Genomic DNA, 14,572 nt, shown 5'->3' on the forward strand with positions numbered 1-14,572 from the left:
AGGCTGCCGTCAGAGGCCGCTTTACAGAGGCCGCTATACAGAGGCCGCCGTCAGAGGGCGGCGAGATGAACGGTGCGGAGCCTTTATTCAATCAGGATGGCCGTAATTGTGGCGCGATACACGCGGAGGAGCACCACGGCAGTCACGGAGATCTTCGCCGGGCAGAGAGTAAACACGGCATGAGAAAGACAGGGGGTGGGGGTGACAAATGTCTCAAGTGGGGAGGTGTCGGACTGGGCCTGAGGGTCGCGCACCGTTTCCTCTCTCTCTCTCTCTCTCTCTCTCTCTCTCTCTCTCTCTCTCTCTCTCTCTCTCTCTCTCTCTCTCTCTCTCTCTCTCACGCACACACACACGCTCGCACGCACGCACACACTGCGCGCTGCTGCGCGACGTCGCCGTGCCCACGTCGTGCCCACGTCGTGCCTCTCAGAGGCGAGAGGCAGCACGCAGCTCCTTCCTTCCGATCGTCCAGGCGGCTTTCCGGCTTGCCGGCAGCCTGCCTGTGCCGCCTGTGCTGCCTGGAACCGAGAGGCCGCAGCATTTATCCCGGGAGGTGTGGCTGAGCGATATCGCTCGGAAAAGCGGCGCGCGGCGGCCCGGCGCACAGTCGCCGGAAATTACACAAACACCACAATTTCCGTCCGGGGGCCGCGGGGAAGAAAGGCCCAAAAGGATGGAGGCGGTGCTCGTACGCTCCCCTCCTGCAAGTCCGTCGACGTCGTCGTCGTCCTGGTCGCGTTGGCAGTAATCTCCTGCCTGCCGTGGCACTGCCGTGGCACCGCGGCGTCGTGAGTGAGATCCGGGAACGGCATGGATCGCCGCGCATCCTAATCCACCGCCTGATCCCTACTATCTGACCCACGCTACCACCCACACTCAAACACACATACTCACACACACTCACACGGGGCGTGTTGGACTGTTGGTGCGCGGGACGCCGAGGCGAGGCGGACGCAGCACTGCGCTGCACCGCGCTGCACCAGAATGCAGTCCCCAAGACCGGCGCGCGTGCAAACCTCTCCTCTAGTGTGTGCCTTCCACACGTCAGCCTAATTTAAATTCCCGAGCTCGTTTATTTTCGTTGCTGAGTTTTGGGAGAGAAAGAGAGAAAGAGAGGCCAGCGCAGTCTTGTTGCCCCTGGAATGTAATATTTTCCCTCCAACTCACTCGCTCCGAACCTACGAACGCTCACACACACGCACAGGCGCCCGCACCACACTCTGAAAAAATTATTTTTGTGTGCATCCACATGCTGGCGCCACTCCGTTCACCTCGTTTGAGGCGAAGAGACATTTATAAATTATATGAAAGTTGGGACCGCGACCGCGCTTTTGATGCTGGGTGGCGGAAGATCGACGCCCGCCCCAGTCACGCCACCCTGCGTCAATATTCATTTCGCAGCAAAATTCCAGCCAAAGTCACGCAGAATAACCTCCTCTTCGTGATTATTCGGCGAGACTTGCACGCACACACACGCACTCACACAGACGACGGTGTGTCGCAGCGGAAAGCCGAGAGGACTCCCTCCACCAATACGCTTGTCGCCGAATTGCCCGAAACTTGGCACAGGCACAGGCGCCTAAAAATACTCGGCTACCAGGCAGGCCTTGTTCACCCTCATGGATACTCCTTAACTAATCATGTCCATCAGTCGGTCGCGAGGGCGGGGCGGGGCGGGGCGGGCGAGGCAGGTGAGGCCACCGAGCAATCATTATTCTCGGCGTAACTGCATCGCCCTGTGTCGCCGCGCCGCTACAAGACGGCCGCCACTTAGGCTTGGTCGCCAGTCGCGTCCCGGTCCCCGTCCCGGTCCCCGTCCCCGCCGTGCTTGATTGGCCCCCCTGCCCGGCCGCCCCGCCGCCCGCCGCCCGGCAGTCCGCGTTCAAGGCAAAGGCAGCGTCCTCAAATGGAAACGAACGGCCGTTTGATCGGAAGTGACTAGCGGGAGTGGCGGCGGCAATAAGACAATTGCAGACCCGCCCCCTCTCCCCGCCCCTGGCGGCCCCTGGCCGTGGCCGCCCGTGGCCCTGGCCGTCGCAGGGAACGGGCAGGAGCACGCCGACGGACGGACGGGCGCCGTGCCGCCAGCCTCACCTCGCCGTCCAACAGACTGATTCCTTTTCGTCGCTCTGCCTCTCTCAGAACTAGGGACGCCAATGCGAGCGATAGAGACAGAGCGACGAAAGCAACTCTCGGAATAAGTGTGGGTGACTCGGCCCGGCCTTCCGCCACGTGGTGGCCGCTGCGCTGCCGCCGTGCTGTCGCCGTGCTGCCGCCGTGCTGCCGCCGCCCCCGTGACGCCACATCGCGGCCGCGCGCGCCGACCAGCGACCGCCATGGCGCGCCAACGCGGCGGCTGCGGCGGCAGCGGCCAGCCCTCCGAGCGGCGGGGTGCATCCGGGGCATGTTTCCGCCGCCGCAGCCCGCAGCCACCGCGATGCATGGCCCGTTGGCCGAAGCTTTAACCAAATCCGTGCATCACTCACCGTGGGGTCGCCGTCACGCCGCCGTCTCGCCGCACCGCAAACTGCGGCCGTAATCCTGGACTAATGGAGCGGTCGACGCGCTGCAGTTGTCATTCCCCGCGGCCTCGGCTGCCGCGGCCAGCGCTCCGGACGCGGTGCACGCGGTGTCGCCGACGAGCCGGCTTTACAAGTCGACGCGCCCCACATGCCGGGCGCCGCCCATGTTCGGCGTGCTTGCCCGCGGCCCCGTCACCAGCACCAACAACAACAACACAAACACCACGCGAGCGCGGATGGCGACCGCCACAAAGGATGCGAGCGGCGGGCGGGTGCTGCGAGTCCTGCGGGGGCCCAAGGCAGTCTGAGGCGGCGGGCGGCGGGCCGGGCCGCCGGGCCGCCAGGCTCGGCTAGCGCAGCGCAGCGCGCGACAGCCACGGACGCCCCGCCACCCCCCACCCCAGCACAGCCCTGTAGCCGCCAGCCGGGCCAGCCAGCCAGCCGCTTAGCTGCGCGTACCGGGCGGGCGGGCAGAGCAGCGGGCACCGTGCCGCCCAGAGCTGCTTACTGCTTTCGGTTTTCGGTGGCGGAGCTGCCAGCCTGCCAGCTGCTGTGTTGGCTCTGCCACTGCAGCCCTCGGCCCCCACGGCTCCCACGGCCCGGCACCCTGAGGAGCCACAGGTTGCTGCCTGCTGCCTGCCTTCGGCGGCGGTCCTGAGCCCTCCATGCCCTGTACACCAGCCTGTCGTACGCACTTTTCCAAGTGCTATCAAACCAACTGCTGAGGGAAAGCATCAGAATTATTCATCATCATAATGACGACATAACCTCGCTCTGCAAAAATCCGTTCGCCATGTTTCATTCCTGGAGCCCCTCTGCGCCTTGTAAACTGCTGCCGACTTTACGCCGCCATGTTGTGCACGGTTTTGTTTTAAGTGCTCCGGGGGATCGCGTGAGGAAGACGGCGGGGCCGTGTGCGGTGGGTCTCTCTCTCTCTCGCACCCGCGTGGCGCTCCGAAAGGGTGCGAGAGAGACAGCCCGACAGGACCAAGCGCTCTGCTGCCCATGTGCCGTGCGCCCTTTGAGGCCGAGCCGGGCGGGCCGGGTAAGCTAGACAACATCGCCTTGCAAGTTTGGGCGGCACCGGGGGAGCGGCACGGCACGGCACGGCGTGGCAAGTGTGAGGAAGTCGCGGAAGGCAAAGACGGGCATCGCAGTCTGATTCTCGTGTATGCTAATTCGCAAACTAGGCGCCCTCCGCTTCCTTCCCCAACACACACACACACACGCGCGCGCGCGCGTGGGAGGAACGGGTGCGCCGCTCGGGCTGGGTGCCCCATGCATTGCTCATATAGACTATTCTAGTCGTCGTCGACTGAAGAACAAGAAGAATCACAAAACCGGAAATAGAGTAAATCGGGAGTAGGTAGTGAGCCTGGTTTAAGGGAGTAATGCTAACAAATACATTTCTTTCCTTTGGCAAAATTTTTTTGACACAAGCTTAATGGATTTTAAAAGAGTGTCGAATCGAAAAACTTTTTAAATGATGTACTCGGACCGACTCGGACGGGTTGGTGAGGTTAAGTTGCCGGCGCCAATTTCGGTTTTGTGATTCTTCTTGTTCTTCAGTCGGCGACAACTAGAATGGTCTATTAGGAGATGTACATCTCGTTTGCGAAGAATTCAACGAATTGCTGAATACTTTTAGCAGAGGTAACTTTGGTAAGATATTGGTAGCTTTTCTATTGGATTTTCACTCACTCGACTCCTGATCTAAGCGCGCGAAAGTAGGGACAGTAGCGACAACCCCTTTGGTCATAACCAGCAGGGCGGAAGCGCTCTGGCCTGCTTTGCGCTCGCCACGCAGTGGCCTTGGCGAACCACAAAAAAAGAGAGAAACCGGACAGCGATTTACTTGCTTGCCTCACAATGCACGATGCGCGCCTTCCGCCGCTAAAACAAGTGAAACAAGTGAAACAAACGGACGCATGCTGTGGTGTAGGGGCACCAGGGGCACCTACACGGCAAAGCGACAAAGGGATGCGAGGCTTTATTACGGCGTAAACGAGCAGGCGGTGGAGTCTCACTGCTGCAACCGGTTTTTTGTTGTGTGTGTGTGTGTGTGTGTGTTAGAGAGAGAGGATGAAACCGGGCGAGTAAGACGGAAAGGGCGACAGCGAGATGGCTGCGGGGCCGCCACGTCGTGAGTGCGAGGGAGACGGAGCTATGGCCGCCGGGCTGCCGATCGGGTGCCGGGGAATTCAATAAGCGCACTGCAAGATGCTGGCATGCTGGAGGCCGCTGGAGCTGGAGGCCGCTGGGGGCGGCTGGAGGCGCTCCGATGTCCTGCCGGTGCTGCTGCCACTCACGCGTAGCCGCCCCATGGCAGCGCGCAGCCGCAGCGGTGTCCTCTTCGAGGGAGGAGGTATTCCCTCGGAGTATTCTGCGTACCGCGCCGCGCTCGAAGGGCCTCAACGCGCCTCAACGTCTCCACGCCGCACTCCGCCACGCAGTACCACCAGCATCAGCCGAGCGCCTGGAGGGTAGGCACTTTAGAAACAGCCACGCGTGGAGGCGGGTTGGTTGCCTACGCTGCAGGCGCTCGGTGAGATGAGCCCCGCCGCCGTCGTGCAGTGCGTAAGCGTCATTCCTTCCCAGAAGGCATAAAAGTGAAGTGAAGACCGATGTGGCATGCAAAGCGCGGCAAAGCGACGCGCCCGGGAGGAACAAGGACGGAGGGAAGGTGTGCAGTGCAGTGCATTGGGTTCTATGATCCACAGGCACTACGCAGTACTGCGTAGAGCACTAAAACAGTCCGTTTCCCGGATGGCAAAACAATTTCCGCGCAAAGCGGCTTGTCACAAGTAGATGTGAGTTTAGTACAGATATTCACGTTTCCAGCGATGCGCTGACGCTTGCTGACGCTGCGCCTATTGTCTCGGGCAGTAGACTGATTCCGAAAAGTGAGCGCTTCGTCGCTCTGTCTCTCTCGTACCCGACACGGGACGCCGCACAAGTGCGAGAGAGATGAAAGTACGTTGCTGCACCTGACTGCGCTCCGCTCGCCGCAGCATTGTCGTGTTGGCGGCGTGCCCGGGGCGCGTGTTCGCGTGTTGGCGTGTTCTCGGGCCGCACGCCTCGGCACGCCTCAGCACGACGCACGGCACGACGCACGCCGTTGGCGGCGTAATGACCCGCGATCGGCGACGACGTCATCGAGTATCGAGTGCAGCGCCGTCATTGCCGTGGTGTGGCGAACGGCCGAATGGGCGGCCGAATGGGCGAATGCGATTACCGCCTGTCTCGCAGTGCCCGCCCCGCCCCGCCCCGCCCCGCCGCGCCGACTCGGCAGGCCCAGCCCGGCCCAGGCCCTCTGTCTCCAGATTGAATCAGGGCCAGACGCGACGCGGCGCGGCGTCTGGGGCGGACGGCAAGCGGACAACCCGGACAACCCGATCGGCACGGCGGGCAAGGCGGAGAGCCGAGCCTGAGCGGGGCAGGCCGGGCAGGCCGTCGACGCGGAGGCGGGGGCGGAGCGGCGGGGGTTGCGCCGCGCGGAAAATTTACTACCGAAACGTTTACGGCTCCGATTTCGAGCCAGTCCGTCGCACTGGTTCAGGTCCTGCCCGGGGACAGCGAGAATGGAGAGCGGGGAAAGGGAGAGCGGCCTGGCCGGGGCCGGCCTTGCCGGCGGTCGGGTTCCGTGCCAGTAGGGCGAGCGGGCCGCGCGGGCCGAGCGCGGGCCGGCAGTGCAGGGCACGGCAGTAGTCTAGGTTATGGGGGTGGCGGCCTGGCGGGGCGGCCGGCGGGTGGATCACGGCCTGGATGGGCTGGAGGGTGCAAGCCATCCCCGACTCCATCCTCACCGGAAGTGTCCCTTCCGCCGCGCGGGTCCGCCGAGCCCCTGGGGACGCTATGGAGGCCCCAAGGCGGGCAGAGCGGCGAGCGGACAGAGCCATGTGTGGTGCTGGGGGCGCGGAGCGTCGGGACGCGGTGGGTATCGAATGGCCGCCCCATTTCCAGGACGCCGTCATCGCACACTCGACACGGCATGCATCGGTTGCTAGGAAAGCCAGTCGATGAAACGCATCGTTCAATAGAAACAATGCGGGCGATTTTTTAAACTTTCCCCCCCTGCGACCACAATGCAAGTGAATCCGAACAGTGCGTTCGTTCGCTCATGTCTCTCCTCTCTCTCGCCCTATTGGGGCTTGAGTAGTTGCTGAGCGAGGGAGACGGAAGGACGTGCTGGCTGGCCAAATAAAATCGCCGTACGATACGACAGAGACCAGCAGATGATCCCGGAGCCTACGACCCTGAGAGTGAGTGAGAGCGAGAACCCGGACGAGGAGTTAATTGAGCAGCGCTTCGACCTGCCCGTGCTGCCGTGCCACCTGCAGGCTCGTTCCGAACAGTGCATTCTCTCTCTTTCTCCCTCACGGGGTTTCAGAAAGGGCGCGAGAGAGACGGAGCGACGAGTTCGGGATGTGCCTGCTGGCCGCGGCAGGTGCTCTCGGCGCAGGCATGGCGCAGCCTGCACGCACTGTACCCTGCAGGGCGGTTGGGCTGGGCTGGGGTTGAGCTCGGTTTGGTTGGGGTTGGGTTGGGTGAGGTGGGCGGTCCCACGGAGCGGCCAGGGCGAGGCGAGGCCCGCGGGCCGTTGATCGAATCACCAGGAAACCTCTTCCAGACAACAAAGCTCTCATTGGTTGCCCGGCGGTATGGCCGAGCTCTCCCTCCCCCCAAAACGACATCTTCGGCACGTTCGTGCAGGCACACCATTTCGGATCCATACTCCAATCTCTCTCTCGGTGGTGTCTATGCAGCCGTTGAAAGACTCCAGGCGAGGCAGGGCCTGCCGCGGCCTGCCGTCTGAGGCCTCTCTCGCGCCGACTTCAGTTCCATCAACCCCACCCCTGGTCCTGGCGGTGCTGGCCCTCCTTCTCCCCGGGGGCCGCATATCGCTCACTGCAGTGAAGGGAAAGACCGCATGACGGTCTCGATCCCCGACGTGACGCGCCGCACATATGGAAAACGGAGAGCCCCCTCACCCCTCGCCCTTTCCACGGCCTGTTTCTGCCTCTGCCGCTCCGCCCTGTCACATTAGGGGAAGTGTGCATTGCGGCAGACAATTGGCTGTGGCGCGCCAGCCAGCCAAGATTACGGAGGTGGCAGTATATTGCCGTCAAAAATGACATTCCATTTGTTTTTTCGTATATGTAACCACCGCATACGACAACCTTCTTGCATTGTTTGGGGAAAAAATAATATTCTGATTCTGTTTTTGAAAGGCTTTGCCGTTGGGCGACGGACGGGGTGGGTCGGAGGGAAGGGGAAGCCCGGAGGGATGGCGGGGCGTCGGTCCGGCGGCAGATGGCACGGCGCTGTAGGAAAATGGGAAAGAATAAGGGCGGAGCGAGAGAGAAAGACGCTTGCTTATTGCCCTCACGCCCCGGCGTCGTCCCGGCGTAGACCGGCGTCCATTCTTGGATGTGCGACAATGCCTCTTGAACGTCTTGAGCGTCTCCAGCGTCTCGGGCGCTCCAGCCGCTCCAGCGGCAGCCGGGACATTCCTTTGCACCACCAATGCGTCGATGGCCTCGCAGAATTCCTATTAGAAGAGAAGGGCCATGCACGACGGGGAAGGAAAGAACAAAACAATCTTTATTTCTTTTGACACTGTCAAATCAAATCAAGTGCCATGAGTCCCACTCCCACGTCTGCCAGAGAAAATCACATTCTCTTTCAAACGCAAAGCCACTTTTGCGCACTTTTGAGTGATAAGAGGACCTTCTAATTCGACGAAAAGTTCATGAGATTTGCGTTGATCTTGCTCGAAACACGCACATGTTTTAAGCTGAAGAAACCTTCGGGGGCTTAAACGAAAGAGCCCCTCCAAGAAGCACACTGCACGGGTGACGATATGTGTTTAGCTTATTGGCGGTGGTGATGCGCGGTGCTCCTCGCCGCAGTGCCGAGGCAGTGCCGAGGCAGTGCCGCCCCCGCGCGGGAGTCAGCCGTACCACGACGACGGCCCGGACGGCCCGACGGCCCCGGGGCGCATTCGGCGGTTCGGCGTGTTCCCGCCACGGCGATACCCTGCGCGTCGAGGGGCTTGGGGCCGAGGGCCGCCGCATCGCCGCGCTGCTTCACCCCCGTGATGCTAGGTGGCGCTGGGTGCTGGGTGGCGCCGCGGGCCTCGCCGGGGTCCGGGGTGCAGGTTCCCACCAGCATCAACCTGGTGGAGACACGCCCGCGCACTGCGCACTTGTTTTTCCTGGGGGTGCCAAGGCGGAAGGCGGCCTGGGAGGTCCGAACCCCAAACAAACGCCCGACGTATTGCCCCGTAAGCAATTTGCAAAGATCTCGATGTTCGGGCCGAAATTTATTCCACTTACTGCGTCGCAACATGACAACATGACGCCCTGCGAGAGCGCCGGGCCGAAATTCGTGTCCCTTGGGCCCCCTCTCTTCTCCAGTCCCAAGTCCCGTCAACCACGCCGAGGTGGTTGAGATTTATCGCTGGTGTTTGCATTCTCCATTCATTGGTTGCCCGGTGCTCGGCTGCCATGCCCCGGCCATGCCCCGGCCATGCCCTTGTCATGCTTCCACGTGGCGGCGGGCTGGTTAGGTTGGGAGAACCGCGTTCTGGAACGTCCCTTGGGCCAGCCCGCCACGCCCTTCCAGCCCTTCAGCCCTTCCGCCGCTGCCCTGCGCGAGGCTCTGCGCGAGGCTCTGCGCGAGGCCGTGCGCAAAGCCCTTCGCGGCGAAAGCCAGGGCCGCCAGGCCGCCAGCGCGCCGCATGCGCAGTGAGCCGCTCTGGCAGCTGCCGCCACGGCGCACGAGGGTGGGGCCGGCGGCGGCGCGGCGGCGTCCGTCAAAACATTGCAACGACCTAAAAAGAAAAAATCTCATTCAACGAACGTTTGGTTTTCCTCTGCGCGGTAGCAGGGGCTAGTATTTAAAATTTTGTATGAAATAAAATACAAAGACCAATAAAGTCTGTGTCTTCGGTTTTCTTCTATGGGGTTGTATGGGCTTATTCCACCGGCTGCGCCTCCCAGCCAAGCCAGTCAGCCAGACGCACTGTCCGGCCCCGTCCTGGGCCCGTTCTCAGAGTACAAGCTAGCTGACACCTTGCAGGTTTGGTATTCTTGTATTATGTTAAATTGAATGTGTAAAGGTATCATCTGCTAAAAACGGGTCCGAGTAATGCAGGCTGGGAGTCGAAAGCGCCGCGCGCCCGGAGCGTGAAGTGGGCGAAGCGTCGGCGATGTTGCAGGATTTGGTCCTTTCCCCGGCCAAAGCGCTTTGGCGTGACGTCGCGACGCCAAGGCCAGACGACCTGCGGGGGGCGCCCCGTCTCGCCGTCGCCGTCGCCGTCGCCCCGTCACTGCCAAGCTGGTGACGCCGCCGCCGTCGCGGCGCACTGCACTCTGCGGGGGGCCGCGCCACACCGCTGCCACACCGCCGCCAAGCCGCCGCCGCCCCGCCGCAGCTGCAGCTGTCGTCACTGTCGGGAAGGAGAACCCCCAGATACTGCGGCAGCCGGCGGCGGCTTGGCAACCATGTGCACTATCGCTGCAGCTGGGGGCGGGGCGGGGCGGGGAGGCGGGCGGTGGAGGTTATAAAGGCGATATCGCTAATCGGTCAGTGCCAGTCTGCCAGTCCAATCCGCCTGCGCCTCGGTGCTCGTCGAGTCGAGTCGCCCCGTCTGCGTCCGTGCCGCCCCAGCCACCCCTGCCGGTGCCGGTCCCCGTCCCCATCGGCCACATCCCCCAGCTGCAGCTACTGCAGCCCGCCCGTTCCGCCGTCGCAGTGTCTGCAGTGCCTTGGCCGCCCCGAACATTCACCCCCCGTTCTTATGTGTATGGTGACCGACGCCGTCGTCGCCGAGCCGGGCGTCGCGCCCTCCCCTCCCCCCACCCCGTCCCTCTCGCTCCGGCAGCTCAAGGACATCCTGTTTGACACCTGTACAGGTGAGTGGGACGCGCGCCAAGTCCGCGGCCGTCCGCGGCGGGTCTTGGGGGCGCAGTGCATTGCTTTGGACTCGTTGGACTCGCCTGCGAGCTACAGGACGGCGCCCTGCTTTCCTCTCTACAGCGTGCTTTCTCCCCGGTGCCGACTGCCGACGGCGAGGCGAGTCGCGCCTCGTGCTCCTGACCGTCCTGACCCGCAAGGTCCGCACCCGCGAGGCCCGCCAGCTTGCATCATGCCCCAGTGGCCCACGCTGCCCGGCCTGCCCGGCCCCAGCATGGCAACCACTATCCCGAACGCTCTCGCTTCTTCGGCCAAACTTTCCGTCCAGCCTAGACCATCCCGTCCCGGGGGTTGCTCTGCTGCGCTGGGCTCACGTCGCTCCCTTTGTCACTAATCGCTCACGCCCAGCTTACGTCTTCCTGCCGCCCTGGCATGACATTATGACACCATCGCGCGCTTCTTCCTTGTTCTGGAACTCTCGTACTCCTCCGCGAGCCTGCGCGCTACTTGGTCCAGCCGCCGCAGCCCATCGAGAGCACATTGTGTAAGGCGGCCTCCCAACGGACGCACGCACCGCCTGTCGACGGGCCACCCCGGCCAACACACTGGCACCGAAAAGTGGGAACTGGGCCCACTTGGGCTTTTTAATCAGTGACGAATCAGCTCCTCTACTAATCTACAACATAAAAGACAATCTCTGTATTCGCGGAATTCCTATCCGTAAAAAAAGAAGCCAATCGGAGTTCTGCCCAAAATGGCACTGTGGGTCCGCGTCGCTGCTACTTCGGTTGACGAGGGGAGCGCCACCCAGTGCCTTCCAGTGCCGCCGCCACTGCCGCCACCTGTCAAATGGCGCGATAAGGCAGGCGGGGAGGGGAGGCGGAGGGGGAAGGGGCGGAAGAGGAAGAGACGGTGGCCAGCCGGGACCGTCTGAGGCGGCGGGGCGTGGCGGGGTGCGGGGAGGGGGAGTTTGTCGCTTCAAATATAACCTCTCTGTCCCTGCTTGCCTGCTTGCTAGTTTGGCTTGTCGCTTGCCCTTTCTATTTCGGGCCGGGTCGGTTCAGCCGCGACAAGCGGTTGGGAATGGGGAGGGGGGGGGGGCGCTGTTATCAAAAACCATCGACTGGGTCGGACCACCCCGGCGGGATCAGTAAACAGAAATTCCACGTGACCACTGACATGACCCGATGATCTGGCGATGGCGGCGTGGCGTAGCGGGGCGGGCCACTCGGCATGGGCGGCATGGGCAGCATGAGCCCCTGCCTACCCCGCCGGGCCTCGTCTCGTCGTTCAACCTCGCTTTGGCCCGCTCTGCGACAGGTATCCTTGCGGCCTGGGTCCTAGAAGCCCCTTTCCATCTGTCTGGTCCACGTCGGCCATGTCCCCATCTCGCAGTCTCGCAGTCTCGCTGTCTGTCTGTCTGTCTGTCTGTCTGTCTGTCTGTCTGTCTGTCTGTCTGTCTGTCTGTCTGTCTGTCCGGCACGAGGCGTCGGTGCCTCGTCGGGTGCCTCGCCCGGAGGGTAGGCAGCCCATCCAGCAGGCGCGTGCCCAGAGCTGCCTCCTGTCATTACCATTACCATTACGGACTGGACCACAACTGATCGTAAAACGCGCGGCCTACTGGCTCTCCACCCCGTTCTCCCTGCTCACGGCGTTTTTCCTCGTTCCCCAGGCTGCCACCAGTCGCAGGCCCAGGACGACATGAGCGCCATACCGCACGGGGTGCTGGCGGCACGGGCAGTGTCCGCCAACAACGCCAAACGGGTGGACCCCGGCAGATCTGAATTAGGTCAGTACCCTTATTGCAGTTCAAAACCGATTTACTGGCGCTTTCATCACGAGCTAATGATTGAACTTTCTCTCCAGCTTGCGAAGACCCTCCCCTGAAGTACAACAGCAAGCTAATGAATTCCATCTGGGGCCTGTACAATCGTTACTCCGTGCACAACTTCAAAAAGAATACGGATGGGGAATTCATGAATAATAATTTGGGGAGCCATCAGCAGATGTGAGCATACCTTAGCGAATACGAAGACAGATTCACGTTCGATTAGATTGTTCACGTGTTTTTCATGTGTTCTAGGCTTATTACTGTCACTGCTGCGGCTCCCCTGAGCGGTGCTCTCCTGAACGTGCAATGAGTGCAGGTAAACTCGCATAGCCTCAAAAGCAAAGTATACTTTGCCACTTTGTTTGCAACTTTTCCAGTGTCTTGACCAACAAAACTTCTCTTTTGTTATCACAGAAGGGAAAAGCACCATTAAACAAGGCAGCGATGCGTCTTCGGCGGGCTGTCTCATAACCAACACATCATCAAATTGTACCTGTACCGCATTTTCTCAAATCGATTAAAATTCTTTATGACTGACATGAAATTTGTATTATTTCCCGGAAACCATTGAGTGATGTGATGGCGAGTATGCACAGCCTTCGCCAACTCCAACGATCATCTAGTGCAAAACGGAGAGCAAACAATGGCGAATGCATTTGAAGAGATGCTGGAGGTGTCATGGGCAGCGAGCGGCGACCATCGGGCGGCGCGGCGAGGCGAGCACACTGTGGCACACTGCGGCCGAATGGCCAACATGGCAGCGGCACAGCGGCACCGCGGCCGGCGCGCCATTCCGTTACATAATCTTGTTTTCTCGCTTGCCAGCTTGCCAGTTTATCTCCAGAATCGGCCGGATTCCACTGATTCCACTCCGGGCTGCGGACGTCGTGTCCTCGCGACCGCCCGGCCTCCGCATGCGCAAAGTGCAGGGCAGGCCGTGCAGGCCGCGTTCGACCCAGACACACAAACGACACGCATCACCAGAAAATAACAAGATCGTTTGGCGCGCCCCGGGGCTGGCCTGGGCTGGTCTGGGTCGTCCGTCGCTGTTCTCGATGAAAATAATGCTCTTGGTGCAGCTCTGGGGTGCAATGTCTAATCCTGCCCGCCGTCCTGGCCGCCCCATCGCCCACACCACGGCGTCTGAGGCGTGGCGCGGCGTCGCGCGCGTGGCGGCAGGGTCCGCGCAGGCGCCCTCGGTTGGGCGTGCCTCGTGCCATGTTGTGCTACACCACCGCCAAGTCCAGCCCCACGCCTTCGCCGCCCCAGCCACGCCCTGGAGGCTCCATGGCTCCATGGGGCCCTAGGCCCCTGCTGCCCCCGCAGGGCCGCAGATCGACTCCTTGCCGTTCCTCGAGGAGCCTTCCGCGACGACGCCGACGCCACCCCCTCGGCCGAGCCGAACCGAGCCGAGCCGAGCCAAGCCGCCGTGCAACGCCGATGCAGCTTCAAGCGCGCACTGACAAATGCACCCCTGCCGCGGTACGCCGCGACGCCGCTCCGGGGTGTCCATCGCTGTCTCTCTCGCTCTCAGAGACAGAGCGAGCAGATCTGTCTCGCGAAGAAAGGAAAACGAAGGATGCTTCGAGACACGTTTCGTTTCGTTCTGTTTCGTTTCAGCGCGAGCCAATGCAATTCTTACTCCTCCCTCCGCGTATCGCTATTGTCAGTGTCGGGCTGCTCGTGCTTGCCGCGTGGGCGTGTGGGCACAGTGTGGGCACAGTGGGCGTAGTGGGCGTAGTGGGCGCTGAGATATCGCACTGCCAGGCCGCCAGGCACTGCCACACGACCGAGTCGCGGTAGTCGCGGCCGGGCGGCGAACCTGGCAGAAACCAGCCCAGTCTCGTTCTATCCCCACCCCCTCCCCTCCCCGCGACGCCACCGACGGCACCGACGCCTCCCATCAGGGTCGCGTTTGTTTGAACCGGGCGCCACGACGCCGAAAGCCGAAAACCGAGCGAGCGCCGCCGCGTGCACGGCGGGTCGAAGCGTAGCGCCGTACCGCCGTACGCGGGGAGCGGCTGTGGCGAGCCAGCCAGCGGCGCGGCGCGTCATGAATGAGCCAGCAAGGCTTCACCGACCGCTCCACTACGGCCCACGCCCCGCCCGTACGCCACGCAGCTACGCCGCCACCGCCGCCGCCGCCACTCGGATCAATGACGTGATGTGTACTGCGTCACACTGCCGAGTCGCCGAGCCAATCAAATAATCGCGCCAGCTTGGCAGCGTGGCGTCCTGCCGCGTCCTGCCGCGGGTCTTCCAGCCCCGCGCCCGTTCCGCAGAGTCGCCCCCGCCCCGC

The 14,572-nt window shown here is 62.3% G+C and overlaps 1 protein-coding gene across 2 annotated transcripts; it reads left to right on the forward strand.

The window, feature by feature from the left end:
* The first annotated feature begins 10,103 nt into the window (after nucleotides 1–10,103).
* Nucleotides 10,104–12,812, forward strand: LOC117648612. Of its 2 annotated transcripts, none has more exons than XM_034391222.1 (5): nucleotides 10,104–10,441; nucleotides 12,115–12,231; nucleotides 12,309–12,450; nucleotides 12,526–12,589; nucleotides 12,688–12,812. In XM_034391222.1, exons 1-4 carry the CDS (start codon nucleotides 10,327–10,329, stop codon nucleotides 12,581–12,583), a joined length of 432 nt encoding a protein of 143 aa, XP_034247113.1. In that variant the 5' UTR covers nucleotides 10,104–10,326; the 3' UTR covers nucleotides 12,584–12,589; nucleotides 12,688–12,812. The 2 variants fall into 2 exon arrangements, with proteins under 2 accessions (XP_034247113.1, XP_034247105.1); XM_034391214.1 differs by lacking the exon at nucleotides 10,104–10,441 and adding an exon at nucleotides 11,617–11,762.
* The last annotated feature ends 1,760 nt before the right edge of the window (nucleotides 12,813–14,572 follow it).

The sequence above is a fragment of the Thrips palmi genome, unplaced genomic scaffold (assembly GCF_012932325.1).
Source record: "Thrips palmi isolate BJ-2018 unplaced genomic scaffold, TpBJ-2018v1 HiC_scaffold_10, whole genome shotgun sequence".
NCBI lineage: Eukaryota > Metazoa > Arthropoda > Insecta > Thysanoptera > Thripidae > Thrips > Thrips palmi.